Below are 14,415 nucleotides of genomic sequence, written 5' to 3' on the forward strand. Positions count from 1 at the left end.
CCTTCCGCACCGCCTCTACTGTGGCCCTTGATTCTGGGAACGTCTGAGTCCCTGGACAGCACAGCTGCCTGAGAGATTAAAATGGACTGTCATGTATTTTCTGATTCCGGACAGACTGAGAAGGTGACAGAGCCCAGAACATGGAGCCCAGCTGGCTGTGTCCTCTCCTCCTGTGGGGGGTCGTGGTGGATACAGAGGGAAGCAAGAACTCCCCTCCTTCTGCTGGACAAGGGGAGCAGGGCATCTATGCTGCGGAGGAGGGGACATCCAGTGACCCCTCTTCCAGGGACCCAGGCAGTGCCAGGGATACTTGCCTTGTCCCTCATGCCCTCCCCAGTCCCCTAGTCTAAGGTGCCAATGCGTCACCCTCTCCGCTGCTCTGTGGTGGTTGAGGTTGGAGATGCTCCCTGGCATGTCCAGTAGAGTGGTTATGGGATACGGGAGATATTGGACACCCCTTCCTCATGACCCCCTTAGGACTGGCTTGGAAGAAGCTGCTGGGCCTTTGGACAGGACAGGATGACAGCACAGACAACCTCCCCTAAATCTGGGCCCTGCTGCCTCCCGTTGGCCTCAGTGGTGAGAGCTGAGCCCAGGGAGACAGATGAGTGAGGGCTGGACACCCAGGCCTCCCCTCCCACTCCCCAGCTCAGTGCCAGGCCCCCATGCAAGCAGACAAGCCTCACCTTCCCTCAACTTCCTCCAGAATGAGGTACATCACCTGCAAAATCAGGAAGCCAAAATGCCCCCCTCGGGGTCACCTTGCTCGCCCCAGGATGGCCTTGTCACATGGGAGGTGGACATGGGCTCAGGGATGAGGGAACCTGAGACATAAATTAATCCAGTCCCGTTAGGGATGCAGATGAGAGAAACAGGCCCCCGAGAAGATGCCAGAATCCTTAAATGTAGACAAAATAAGGATAACGTGAGACAGAGGGAGAGCTCCGTCCAGATAGAGAATGACCCAGGGAATCAAGGGGGAGATTCTGGGGCTGAGGCTCTGAAAGAGGGACCGGGTCAGGAGGGGCCTGGGGGTCCAGCTCTGGGTCTTCTCCACAGGAGGGGTCAGTTCTTGGGGACACGGACATTCTCTGTCTTCCCTTTGTGCCCTTGAGACGCCCTCACCTCAGAGCCTGGCACCTTCCTGAGGTCAAGGCTCTTCATCACAGACACACTTCCCCAAGGGTGTTTTTCCAGAAAGAGATGAGTTTGCAGTCTATATTACACTCAGGATGACGGGTCCTTTCTGGTTGGAAATGGACATGAGCCCTCAGGCAATGGACTAGCAGTTTATGGAACACGAATATTGTGATGAAGGATTTTAGTGTCACTGTTCATATCACACGACCACATTCCAGGAGCTAAGGAGGTGAGGCCCTGGCTGAGCTTGGGGTGGGTGAAGGGGAGCTTCTGGGGACGGGAAAGGAAAGGTGTGTTGGGAAGTGTTAGCTCTGGATTTGAGACAATCGTTGGTGTGTGTTTCACAGAGGTATATGCTGTACTATGTAGACATTCGTTTAACGATGACTTTTTTTGAGATTATAATAAAGCGGGGAATGGTTCAGGACCTTCTCACAAGTCAATCAATCAGGCATCTGACACCAGGTCAGAACCCAGCGGTTTGGATCTTTATATCTGGGGAGTGCTGTGGACAGGCCTCCTGTGATCACTCCAGGTGTCCAGTGCTTCCTGCAAGAAGCAAACCCCGCGGTCACGGGAGCTGTCTTGCCTCTGCTGCACGTTTGTTCATACAAGCAGCAACTCAGGGCCCCTCATGATTCGGGCGTCACGGTTGAATTAAAAATTCCTGAGATGTTTGCGCCCACTCAATAAGACATGACGGAAATATAATAAGAATGACTGCCTCTAAAGGAGGGAAATTACTACTAACACATAATAGGAGTGATAGGCAATAAAGTAAAAGCATATACCTATTAAGAATCACTAAAATCGGGCTTCCCTGGTGGCGCAGTGGTTGAGAGTCCGCCTGCCGATGCAGGGGACACGGGTTCGTGCCCCGGTCCGGGAAGATCCCACATGCCACGGAGCGGCTGGGCCCGTGAGCCATGGCCGCTGAGCCTGCGCGTCCGGAGCCTGTGCTCCGCAACGGGAGAGGCCACAACAGTGAGAGGCCCACGTACCGCAAAACAAAAACAAAAACAAAGAAAGCAAATTATTCATTCAACAATTACTTATTGAGTGTCAAATATGGGCAAGGTATTTCCAAGCGACTCAAGCCTTCATATAGTCTATAATCTTCTATAAAAAAAATAAAGAGAAATACTTACAAAGACACACACACACACACACACACACACACCCAAAAAAAAAAAGAATCACTAACATCAATTACTGGATTCTTACCTTTCTGGAAAAAAATAAATATGGGTTTCATTAAATACCAACATTTATGAAAAGAACGTCATAACAGCCAGAAAAGTTTAATGACATCTGACCCAAATTCAATGGACACAGGAAGGTACCAGGACAGCGATGCTGATCCCTCGTTTCCGTGAATAATAACAACCCTGGCAGATACCCTGACCATAGGGACAGCTAAACCATTTCATGTTACCTCCACCCAAAGTGACATTCCTCTCATCATTGTAGAAATATATTCATATATTCAAATATAGTATAATTATTTGAAGCTTCACAGGAAGCTGCCACTACAGCCTGAGACGCCACACATCGCACACCTGGACGGTTGTGGCTCCAGCAATCTCCTATTGGAGCATCCTCTGCTCTCCACATCTGCCTTGTGGTTTTGTTGGAAATTCTCCATGTTGTAAAAACGTGACCAATTTCTCAGCTGGAGAGTGTGCTCCCACCTTTACAGGAGAAACGTGTAGAGGCCACGGTGGCTCCTGCTGCCTGTGCACAGGTGACTCTTGGTAAAGATCCCATTGATGCCCTTACAGTCAGGGAGCAAGTCTTCCCGCAGGTGCCACAGAGGATCCTGAGACAGTGGCCTCTGTGCCACCTCTGTCGTCTCCACCAGGACACACACCTGTAGGGCAGGTGTAGCCTCTCACCAGCCTTACACACAAGGGGACCTGACTCAGGACATTGTTTGGTGTCCAGTAGCTGAGACCCCTCTCCCTGTGCTGTGACCCAGCTGCTGGGGGTCCCTGTATGACCTTGTTCCAGCCAAGGTGATTCAAGCATGCTGATACTGACCTATGTGTTTATAGAGAAAGAAAGAAGGTAACAGGTAAAAGCTTAGAAAAAATAATTATGATGAGAACATTATGAGAAGATTGAGTTTCCTGGTAAGAGGACTGTATTAGTCAAGGTTCTCTAGGGAAACAAAACAAATAAAAAAATATACATATAAATAAAGAAGAATTTTTTGTAAGGAATATATATACATAGGGAGAGAGCGAGAGAGAGATTAGTATTGATTATTGAGCAGGGAAGTCCCAGGAGCCACTCTCTACACCTAGAAAGCTGAGAAAGCTGGTTCGAGCCCTGGTCTGGGAAAATCCCACATGCCGCAGAGCAGCTAAGCCCGTGCACCACAACTACTGAACCTGCGCTCTAGAGCTTGCGAGCCACAACTACTGAGCCCACGTGCTGCGACTACTGAAGCCCGCGCGCTCTAGGGACCATGTGCCACAACTACGAAAGCCCGCACGCCTACAGCCCGTGCTCTGCAACAAGAGAAGCCACCGCAATGAGAAGCCTGCACACCGCAACGAAGAGTAGCCCCCGCTCGCCACAACTAGAGAAAGCCCATGCACAGCAATGAAGACCCAACGCAGCCAAAAGTAAATAAATAAAATAAATAAATCTATTAAAAAAATGGGTTGAGAGCTGGAGGGACTAAGGAAAGGGGATTGACTAGTGACGGATGAGGTGTTCCTTTTATGAGGATGAAAGATATCCTGGAAGACTGAGTGTTAGTGGATGTTCAAACCTGTGACTCTATTAAAAACCACTGGATCCATCACCTTAAAAGGATGTATGTTATGGATTATGAATCCTATGTGAGAAAAAATACACAGACTTGGTTGCTGATAGATACAAATTACTCTCAAATGATTCAGAAAATAAATGCTTTGTGTTCCTGAGTGTGTGCTGTGTGTGCGTATGGATGTGTGTGCGTAGAGACGTACAAAGGCAGAGAGGGAATGAGAGAAAATGGGATATAAGAAAAGCCATTATGGCAAAGTATTTAAAATTCGTGAATCTGGAAAAAGGTTATGCAGCAGTTCTCTATGTAAACTATACATTTTTGTTTAAGTTCATAATTGCTTCTAAATAAACTAATAACAAAAGCAAATGAAAACCTCAGTTTAGGAGTGAAAGGCTGAGTGATCTCAGAGGAGATATTTGTCTCAGTTCCCCATGAACTTGGACCACTGTGCACAGCATAACTACCTGCATATGAACTACAGTAATAAACGGCCTCGTCCTCAGCCTGGAGCCCAGAGATGGTCAGGGAGGCCGTGTTGCCAGACTTGGAGCCAGAGAAGCGATCAGGGATCCCTGAAGGCCGTTTATTGTTATCATAAATCAGGGTTTTGGGGGCCATGCCTGGGAGCTGTTGGTACCAGCCGACATAACTGCTGGTTCCAGCACAAGAGATGGTGACCGTCTGTCCCGGATTCCCGGACACTGAGGGAGGCTGAGTCGGGCCAGACTGGGCCCAGGATCCTGGAAAGAGGAGAAACACACTCTGGTCAGTTCTGTCACCCTGAGGACAAAGACACAAAGGATCAGTCAGATGTCCCTGGGGTCCCTTCCCTGGAGGCCTCACCTGTGTCCTGAGTGAGGAGGGTGACAAGGAGCAGAGCCCAAGCCATGGTGGAGACGCCCCAGACGCTGCCTTCTGAGCCCCCAGCCCTCGGCCTGCTCCCCCAGACCTCTCTTATCCCCTCCCCCTCAGAGGAGGGAGGGGCCTCCATGCAAATCAGCTTCCTGCACCTGCCCTTGCTCACTCTCTCCTCACCCCTCTGACCTGGCTCTGGAGGCATCCATGGACAGCAGGGCTCATCTGAGAGGATGAAAACTCTGTGACACGTTGTCCTTAGTCAGGACACTGACCACTACAGGGCCCAGGAAATGGGGCCATCCTGGGATGTCCCTGTCATGCACTATTTGAGCCAAGACGTAGTTGGCCAATAATCCCGAAAACCACTCTTTGGGTTTTGCGGGTGGAAGGTGAGGACAGGGGCCCGAGGGGCTGGGGTGACTTAGAGATTCCATCCTGTCTCCTCCCGGCACCACAGGGGAGCTGGGGGTGTGCATCCCCCTCCCTCACCTGTCCCCTCAGCAGGACGGGGCTCCTGCCCCCCGTCCCCTGCCTCTGCAGGGCTCGGAGGAGGGGCCCTGGGACCTTTATTGGCCTTCCTAGCAAAGGGCTTATGCAGCAGAACAGATTGAGGACGCTGACCCCACACTCTCCTTTAGGGGCTCAGGAGGCAGCACCTGGGGGCTTCATACAGGTCAGGAAACCAGACTAGAACCCCCCCAAACCCAGGCCCTTGCTGCCTCCTGGTGGCCTTAGATGGGGATGACCAAGCCCCAGGGAGGCAGCTGAGTGGGGCTGAGCTCCCAGCTCTGACCCCCCACAACTTGTTCCTCCTCCTCCTCCTCCCAGCCCAGCACCAGTGACCCTGTCCCTCTTCATCCACTGCATGGGCTCACCCTAGAGCTGGCGCCTCCCTAAGATCAGACACCTGTGTCCAGATGCTGGACCCATTGTGTTTTCTAGACAGAGAATCAGGGCTGACTGGTGGTTCCCAAGATTGTCACTTTCTCAGTATCTGAAATGTCTAGTTCCTGATTACGAGGAAAGTTGACAATTGGTGTAATTGTCCTTTGCATCCCAGGGTTTATGCTCCTGCCTCTGGGCACAGGGCCCCGGGGGTGATGCAGAAGGAGCTCTAGGTCTCCACAGAACAGATTCCTGCTTCTTTCCTGGATACTGTGGAGGGGACCCAGGAGTGATGGCGCTGGGTGTGTGTGTGTGTGTCTGTCTGTCTGTATTTGTGTGGGGCTGTGTGTGTGTTTCTTCACAGAGACAGAGCACATCCTGCGATAGAACATAGCCTGGACCTGATGGTGAGATGTTGGGCTTCCCTTGGATCCAGGACCTGCACTCAGGCGCAGGAATACACGTAGGATCTGTGCACATCAGAGTTACCCCACAGCCTGAGACTAGTGTCCTTAGATAGACCTGCCCACAAGACTCGCCCTTGGTTTGTGTGTTGTGATTAGATTTCAGGAAGGTTTAGGCCATTCCCCAAGAAGAATGACCCCCTAGTCTCCACTTTCCTGCAACCTTATGGTTTATTCTGAAGCCCTGACCTGCTCCCCAGCGGGAATCTGGAATTTCGGTAGATGCCAGGCACAGGATGCCTAGGAGACCAGCCTCCAGTAAGAGTCTTGTGGGTCTGATGAGGCTCCCTGGGGGACAATTCTTCATACACGTTGTCGTCATTTGATTCTGCTGATGAAGCCCGTCCCTCATCTGGGAAAGGCCTCCTGGAAACTTCTCCTGGTTTCTTCGTATTTCACCTCATCCACCATATGGCCCTTTGCGGATTTTGCTTGGTCTCCATTCACTGAAGGAAATCACAGCCATTAGGACGACTCTCTACTGAGTCCTAGGGGTCTTCTTTGTGACACAAATAGCTGCCTGTGGTCTTGGGGACACTCGACACAGGACGATCTGAGAAAACAAGCAGCAAACCCAGGGTCTGGGGTTTCCCTCCATCTCCTACCCTCTGCACCCGGGGCGTAAAGTCATCATGAGATTCAGAGTTTGTACTAAACTCCACCCCTCCGTGGACACCCCAGGACCACCCAGGGAATCACGAGGTCCCGAGCACTGGAACTCACCTCAGCTCTCCACCACCCCCGGAACAAGCTCCAGTGAGAGGAAGATCAGGTCCACACTGGAACTCCTGCTCTCCTAATTTTCAGTGTGGGCTCCTGTCTACACCACTCTTGGTTTCTTTCTGTGGCTTCTTGATCCGAAGGCAGGGGCCCTATATGCAGCCACATTCTCCCCCCAGCCCTGGAAGATGGTCTGGAGCCTCTGCCTCCTGGATCTCAAGGGCTGCCACAGCTCCCACAAGAGCCTCAGGCCACCACCCCGCCTCTATGGTGGGGCGATCCCCAATAGCAGGAGGGAATCCTTTACCAGTTAGCACGTGTTTTGTCCTCATTAAGGAGAAAATACCCAAATAGTCCAGCCCTTCTTTCTCCATAACACAGGCTAACGTCCACTTAGTCCTTCTTTGTTTATCCTTTCAATATTCCAAATGTTTGCAGTGGGGAAATAAGCAAAGCAAACCACCTGCAGGAAAGTTCTTTGTTTACCCACTTTTGACTGTAATTCTTATTGGATCCCCAGGAGTATTATTCTGCATTGCACATGTTACAACAGCAAAGATTATGGATGGATTCATGCCTAGAAATTCAGATTTAAAAAAAAATTGAATTCTCAGCGATTCTTTTTTTTGTGTGTGTTACACGGGCCTCTCACTGCTGTGGCCTCTCTCGTTGCGGAGCACAGGCTCCGGATGCACAGGCTCAGCGGCCGTGGCTCACGGGCCCAGCCGCTCCGCGGCATGTGGGATCTTCCCGGACCGGGGCACGAACCCATGTCCCTGCATCAGCAGGCGGACCCTCAACCACTGCGCCACCAGGGAAGCCCTGAATTCTCAGAGATTCTTCATCACTGATCCAGAAAAGGTAATCCATTGGAAATCCCTTGACATTTGTGGTGCAGATCCCTCATTCACTGTGGACTCTGAGGGAAATTCCTCTCTGTCCACCCCACCCCCGACCTGAGCTAGGGCTCCTGTTCTCACTTCTAGGATAAGGAGACAAAACAAGATACACCTTCATTCCACAGCTGGGTACCGGCATGCTGTCTAGAACAGTGTTTGGGCATCACATCGAATGTGGTACAATATGGCAAGAGATGCTTTTGACTTGAGTCTGTTGCTTTGTGTTCTGAGATTTTCGTTACCTTGAGACTGAGAATCAAAATATCATCTATCACAGAAAGCAGCTATTTTCTTGGTCAAACATATCTTTCCAAATCCACCTAAAATATTGGGTCAAAACTTGTCCAGAAGTTTTCTCATAAGGAGAAGGGCGTAAAACATCCCCTTGATTTAGTGTGTATCACCATCGTGCTCTTGCAAACTCATCCATGTCCTGCTCAGTGACTGAGCATCTGGAACCTGAAGTGAGAACAGAAGCCGGGAGTGGTCCATGTGTGGACCTAAGGTGACCTTTGGTCAGATTCTCATGCACAAACAGACACATCTGCCTATAATTACCTGGACTGGATTATTTAAACTACAAGCTCAAGATTAGCATATTCAGAGGAATAATTGATATCACAGCTCAGGCTAAATATTTTCTACACTATACCTGATCTTTGACAAGATAGTTAGAAAGACCAATGATTCTGGTCAAATGTAAAATGTTGTGATAAAGACAAAAGATTCTTCAGATTGAGACTAGCATACACTTAGAAAATACGGAGCCTAATTGGCTGGGTTAAAATAAATCAGATTGGGACTTCCTTAGCGGCACAGTGGTTAACAATCCGCCTGCCAAGGCAGGGGACACGGGTTCGAGCCCTGGTCTGGGAAGATCCCACATGCCGCAGAGCAGCTAAGCCCGTGCGCCACAACTACTGAACCCACTCGCCTAGAGCCTGTGCTCCGCAACAAGAGAAGCCACCGCAGTGAGAACCGCCCCCCGCAGCGAAGAGTAGCCCCCGCTTGCCGCAACTAGAGAGAGCCCCTGCGCAGCAACAAACACCCAACACAGCCAAAAATAAATAAATTTTAAAAATAAATAAATGTATAAAAATAAAATAAAATAAATCAGATTTATCAGGAAAATGATTTGGATAAGAAAAGTGTACACAGGACCAGTATGGAGTTAGTCACATAGGAGGGGTCTTCCAAAGTTAGAGGATCTTAATGAAATCAACCCAACTGACACACGACTCCAACTTCATGAGAGCCAGGAGCCAGGACCACAAGAAAGAGCTGCTCTCCAGTCCTGGATGCCTGAACACACAGCTATCAAATGTTCCTCGTCACTTGTTACTGTGGGGATGATGTGTCCTGAGCAATCCAACCCATGTACTTTGTTTTTCATCTAAACTATTGAATTCGGGACATACCTTGCTGTCCAGTGGTTAAGAATTAGACCTTCTGTTGCAGGGCGTAGGGGTTCCATCCCTAGTCAGGGAACTAATATCCCACATGCCACGTGGCGTGGCCAAAAAAAAAAAAAAAAACCCAAACAAACAAAAACAAATTAAAAGCAAACTATTCGATTCACATAATTTAATTTCAGTAATGGTTGCGTTACAAAACTGTTCAAGAAAAAATAACATTGAACCCACAACACTCGCGCAGTTTTTCAATTAATTCTCACGGGTCTTAGATATGCTGGGATTCCACCTGGAAACTGCACTGGTCCCCATGGAAACACGTGACCTTGACATCACTGAGGAATACGGGACATGCCCTCCAGCCCACCTTCCATTCTGGAGCCACATTTCAAAGAGCCCATCATATCGGGGAGACCACCATCCTGCAGGGCTGTCCCCGGACAGGATTCACCAGTGCCAGGAGAGGGGACAAAGCTGAGACCCAGACTGTGTCCCCAACCCTCCCAGGCTCAGCCCACTCAGATGCAGGTCAAACAGGAAGGACAACAAACATGAAAACCACTCGTTGTTCTTTCTCGTCATCCCTCTGCAGGGTCCTCAGATCTCCTCTCAGCTGATGATGCTTCAACCACAGATGTAGATTAGGAACCAGCAGAGTCACAGCAACAGGGAGCCTGTGAGCTCAGGGCAGGTTTTTGTTCTACTTCCCCTGAACTTGGACCACGGTGCACAGTGTAACCACTTCTATATGAACTACAGTAATAATCAGCCTCGTCCTCCGCCTGGAGCCCAGAGATGGTCAGCGAGGCCGTGTTGCCAGACTTGGAGCCAGAGAAGCGATCAGGGATCACTGACGGTCGTTTATTGACCTCATAAATCAAGGTCTTGGGGGCCGTGCCTGGGAGCTGTTGGTACCAGCTGACATAGCTATAACCCCCGATGTCACTGCTGGTTCCAGCACAAGAGATGGTGACCGTCTGTCCCGGATTCCCGGACACTGAGGTAGGCTGAGTCAGGCCAGACTGGGCCTAGGACCCTGGAAAGAAGAGAAACACACTCTGGTCAGTTCAGTGCTGGGGCCCAGGTCACACTGAGGACAAAGATACAAAGGATCAGCCAGATGTCCCTGGGATCCCTTCCCTGGAGGCCTCACCTGTGTCCTGAGTGAGGAGGGTGACAAGGAGCAGAGCCCAGGCCATGGTGGAGACGCCCCAGACGCTGCCTTCTGAGCCCCCAGTCCTGGGCCTGGTCCCCCAGACCTCTCTTATCCCCTCCCCCCAGAGGAGGGAGGGGCCTCCATGCAAATCTGCTCCCTGCACTGCCTGTCCTCACCACCTCTGCTCTAGCCCTTGATTCTGGTAACGTCTGCGTCTCTGGACAGCAGAGCTGCCTGAGAAATTAAAACAGGTTATCATGTATTGTCTGATTCAGGACAGACTGAGAAGGTGACGGAGGCCGGGACCCGGAGCCCAGCTGGCTGTGTCCTCTCCTCCTGTGGGGGATCATGTTGGATGCAGAGGGATCCTAGGACTCCCCTCCTTTTGCAAGGAGGAGGAGAGCAGGGCATCTATGCTGGGGAGGAGAGGGCATCCCGTGACCCCTCTTCCAGGGACTCAGGGAGAGCCGAGGACCCTCTCCTCGTCCCTCATGCCCTCCCCAGTCCCCTAGGCTAAGGTGCTCAGGCGTCACTCTCTCCGCTGCTCTGTGGTGGTTGGAGATTGGAGATGCTCCCTGACATGTCCACTATAGGAATTATGGGATATGGTAGACATTGGACACCCCTCCCTCGTGACCTCCTTAGGCCTGGCTCGGGAGCAGCTGCTGAGATTTTGAACAGGACAGAATGACAACACAGACAACCTCCCCCAAATCCGGGTCCTGCTGCCCCCAGTGGCCTCAGTTGTGAGAGCTGAGCCCAGGGAGACAGCTGAGTAGGGCTGGACACCCAGGTCTCCCCCTGCCCAGCTCAGTGCTAGGCCCCCATCCCTGCAGACAAGCCTCACCTTCCCTCGACTTCCTCCAGAATTAAGTACGTCACCTGCAAAATCAGGAGGCCCAGATGCCCCCCTCGGGGTCACCTTGCTCGTCCCAGGAGGGCCTTGTCACAGGGTTGGTGATGGGGGATGGAAGTGGGCTCAGGACCAAGAGAACCTGAGATATAAGTTCATCCTATCTCGTTAAGGATGCCGAGGAGAGAAACGGGCCCCCGAGAAATGCCTGAATCCTCAAATATAGAAAAAAGGATAATGTGAGACACAGAGAGAGCTCTGTCCAGACAGAGAATGACCCAGGGAATCAAGGGGCAGATTCTGGGGCTGGGGCTCTGGAGGAGGGACTGGGTCAGGAGGGGCCTGGGGGTCCAGCTCTGGGTCCTATCCTTGGGGGCGGGGGTCATGGGGACAGAGACTTTCCCTGTCTTCCCCTTTGTGCCTTTGAGACGCCCTCACCTCAGAGCCTGGCACCTTCCTGAAGTCAAGGCTCTTCATCACAGACACGCTTCCCCAAGGGTGGTTTTCGAGAAAGAGCTGAGTTTGCAGTATATATCACACTCAGGATGACGGGTCCTTTCTGGTTGGAAATGGACATGAGCCCTCAGGCAATGGACTAGGAGTTTATGAAACACAAATACTTTGATGAAGGTTTTCAGTGTCACTGTTCATATCACACGACCACATTCCATGAGCTAAGGGGGTGAGGCCCTGGCCGAGCTTGGGGTGGGTGAAGGGGAGCCTCTGGGGGCGGGAAAGGAAAAGTGTGCGAGGAGGTGTTAGCTCTGGATTTGAGACAATTTTTGGCGTGTGTTTCACAGAGGTATGTGCTGTACTATGTAGACATTCACTTAATGATGACTTTTTTTGAGATTATAATAAAGGGGGGACTGGTTCAGGATCTTCTCACAAGTCAATCAGTCAGGCATCTGACACCAGGTCAGAACCCAGCGGTTTGGATCTTTATATCTGGGGATTGCTGTGGACAGGCCTCCTGTGATCACTCCAGGTGTCCAGTGCTTCCTGCAAGAAGCAAACCCCGCGGTCACGGGAGCTGTCTTGCCTCTGCTGCACGTTTGTTCATACAAGCAGAAACTCAGGGCCCTCATGATTCAGCCGTCACGGTTGAATTAAAAATTCCTGAGATGTTTCGGCCCACTCAATAAGACATGACGGAAATATAATAAGAATGACTGCCTCTAAAGGAGGGAAATTACTACTAACACATAATAGGAGTGATAGGCAATAAAGTAAAAGCATATACCTATTAAGAATCACTAAAATCAATTACAATTCTTACCTTTCTGGAAAAATTAAATATGGGATTCATTAAATACCAACAGTTTAAGAAAAGAAAGATAAAATATCCCGAAAAGTTTAATGACACCTAACCCAGAAATTCAATGGACACATAAAGGTAACAGCCCAGCGACACTGATCCCTCGTTGCGGTGAATAACAACAACAGTGGCAGATATCCTGACCATAGAGAAAGCTAAGCCATTTCATGTTACCTCCACCCAAAGGGGCTTTTCTCGCATCATTGTAGAATTATATTCATATATAGTTAAATTATTTGAAGCATCACAGGAAGCTGCCGCTATAGCCTGATACTCCACGCACTGCACACCAGGACAGTGATGGCTCCAGAAGCTCCTACTGAAGCATCCTCTGCTTTGTTGGGAATTTTCCCCGTTGTAAAAACAGTAACTAATTTCGCATCAGGAGATTGTATCCCACCTTTAGAGCAGACACTCAGAGAGGCCATGGTGGCTCCCGACCCCCTGTGCACAGCTGACCCTTGGTAAAGATCCAGCTGGTGCCCTTACACTCAGGGAGCAAGTCTCCCCACAGGTGCCACAGGGGATCCCGGAACAGAGGCCTCTGTGCCACCTCTGTCGTCTCCACCAGGACACACACCTGTCGGTCAGCTGCAGCGTCTCACCAGACTTACACACAAGGGACCCTGACTAAGGACACGGTTCAGTGTCTAGTAACTGAGACCCCTTCCCCCTGTGCTGTGACCCAGTGCTGCTGGGGGTCCCTGTATGACCCTGTTCAAGCCAAGGTGATTCAAGCATGATGATACTGACCTATGTGTTTATAAGTAAAGAAAGAAAGTAACAGGTAAAAGCTTAGAAAAATTAGTGATGATGAGAACGTTATGAGAAGATTGAGCTTCCTGGTAAGAGGATTGTATTAGTCAGGGTTCTCTAGGGAAACAAAACAAAAGAAATATATACATATGGATAATGAAGAATTTTATGTAAGTTATATATATATACTGAGAGAGAGAGATTATTATTGATTATTGAGCACGGAACTCCCAGGAGCTTATCTCTTCAGCCTGAAAGCTGGGAATGCTGGTGATGTAATTCAGTTTGTGTCCAAAGATTTGGGAACCAGGGGAGCCAGTGATGTAAATTCCAGTCTGAGGGCTGGAGAAGTTGAGGTGAAATGTCCCAGCTCGTGCAGTGAGAAGAGAACACAGACGTGTTCTTTTTCCTTTTCCTTTTGCTCTGCACAGACCCTCAACAGATTGGGCGATGCCCACCCACACTGGGGAGGGCAATGTATTTACTGAGTCCCCAGATTCAAATGCTCATCTCATCCAGGAACACCTGCCCGGCCCCATCCAGAAATGATGCTTCCTCTGAGTCCCCTGTGACCAGTCAAAGCGACACATAAATTTAAACATCTCAGTGACCATCCACGCTGATTAGCCCCACAATGAGGTCCCAGCCAGGACACGGCGGTTTCAGTGGTAAAACTGGGAAATTTCTGGCATCAGGAGACTTGGTCATGGCCCAGTTCTGGTGCTTATGCTTGGGTCCACCCAGATGTTCAAACCAGGAGGTCGATGCTGACGATGCAGTATTATTCGACCATAAGAAGGAATCAAGTACTCATATGTGCTTCAAGGGGAAAGAACATTGAAAACATTTTAAAGAATGAGAGAAGCCAGACACCAAGGTCCACATGGGGTATCATGGCATTTGTGTGAAAAGTCTGGAACAGGCAGGAAGTACATTAATGTTTGGAGGGCTGGAGTGACAGGGAAAGGGGATTGCCTGGTGACAGATGAGGAGTTCCTTTGCCGGGGATGAAAATATCCTGGAAGATTGAGTGTTAGTGGATGTTCAAACTTGTGAATACATTAAACACCACTGGATCCATCACCTTAAAATGACGCATGTGATGGATTGTGAAGCCTATGGTAGAAAGAACATGAAGGCTTGGTTACTGATAGATACAAATTACACTCAAATGA

The 14,415-nt window shown here is 50.1% G+C and overlaps 1 protein-coding gene and 1 gene segment (V, D, J or C); both read right to left on the reverse strand.

The window, feature by feature from the left end:
• LOC137203623 (immunoglobulin lambda-1 light chain-like) overlaps nucleotides 1-4,835 on the reverse strand; it is a 65,899-nt gene extending 61,064 nt beyond the window's left edge. Inside the window, exons 1-2 of the mRNA XM_067700123.1 lie at nucleotides 4,763-4,835; nucleotides 4,373-4,659 (exon numbers count right to left, since the gene is read on the reverse strand). Of these exons, the coding sequence (XP_067556224.1) occupies nucleotides 4,373-4,659; nucleotides 4,763-4,808 (333 nt within the window). The 5' untranslated portion in view covers nucleotides 4,809-4,835. The remainder of the gene's footprint in view (nucleotides 1-4,372; nucleotides 4,660-4,762) is intronic.
• A 2,163-nt stretch (nucleotides 4,836-6,998) lies between these two features.
• LOC137204060 (immunoglobulin lambda variable 2-8-like) lies at nucleotides 6,999-10,356 on the reverse strand. The segment is given in 3 exon segments: nucleotides 6,999-7,173; nucleotides 9,887-10,193; nucleotides 10,311-10,356. Coding segments are annotated over 3 exon segments (528 nt in total).
• Between the last annotated feature and the right edge of the window lie 4,059 nt (nucleotides 10,357-14,415).

This window comes from Pseudorca crassidens, chromosome 12, assembly GCF_039906515.1.
Source record: "Pseudorca crassidens isolate mPseCra1 chromosome 12, mPseCra1.hap1, whole genome shotgun sequence".
Taxonomy (NCBI): Eukaryota; Metazoa; Chordata; class Mammalia; order Artiodactyla; family Delphinidae; genus Pseudorca; species Pseudorca crassidens.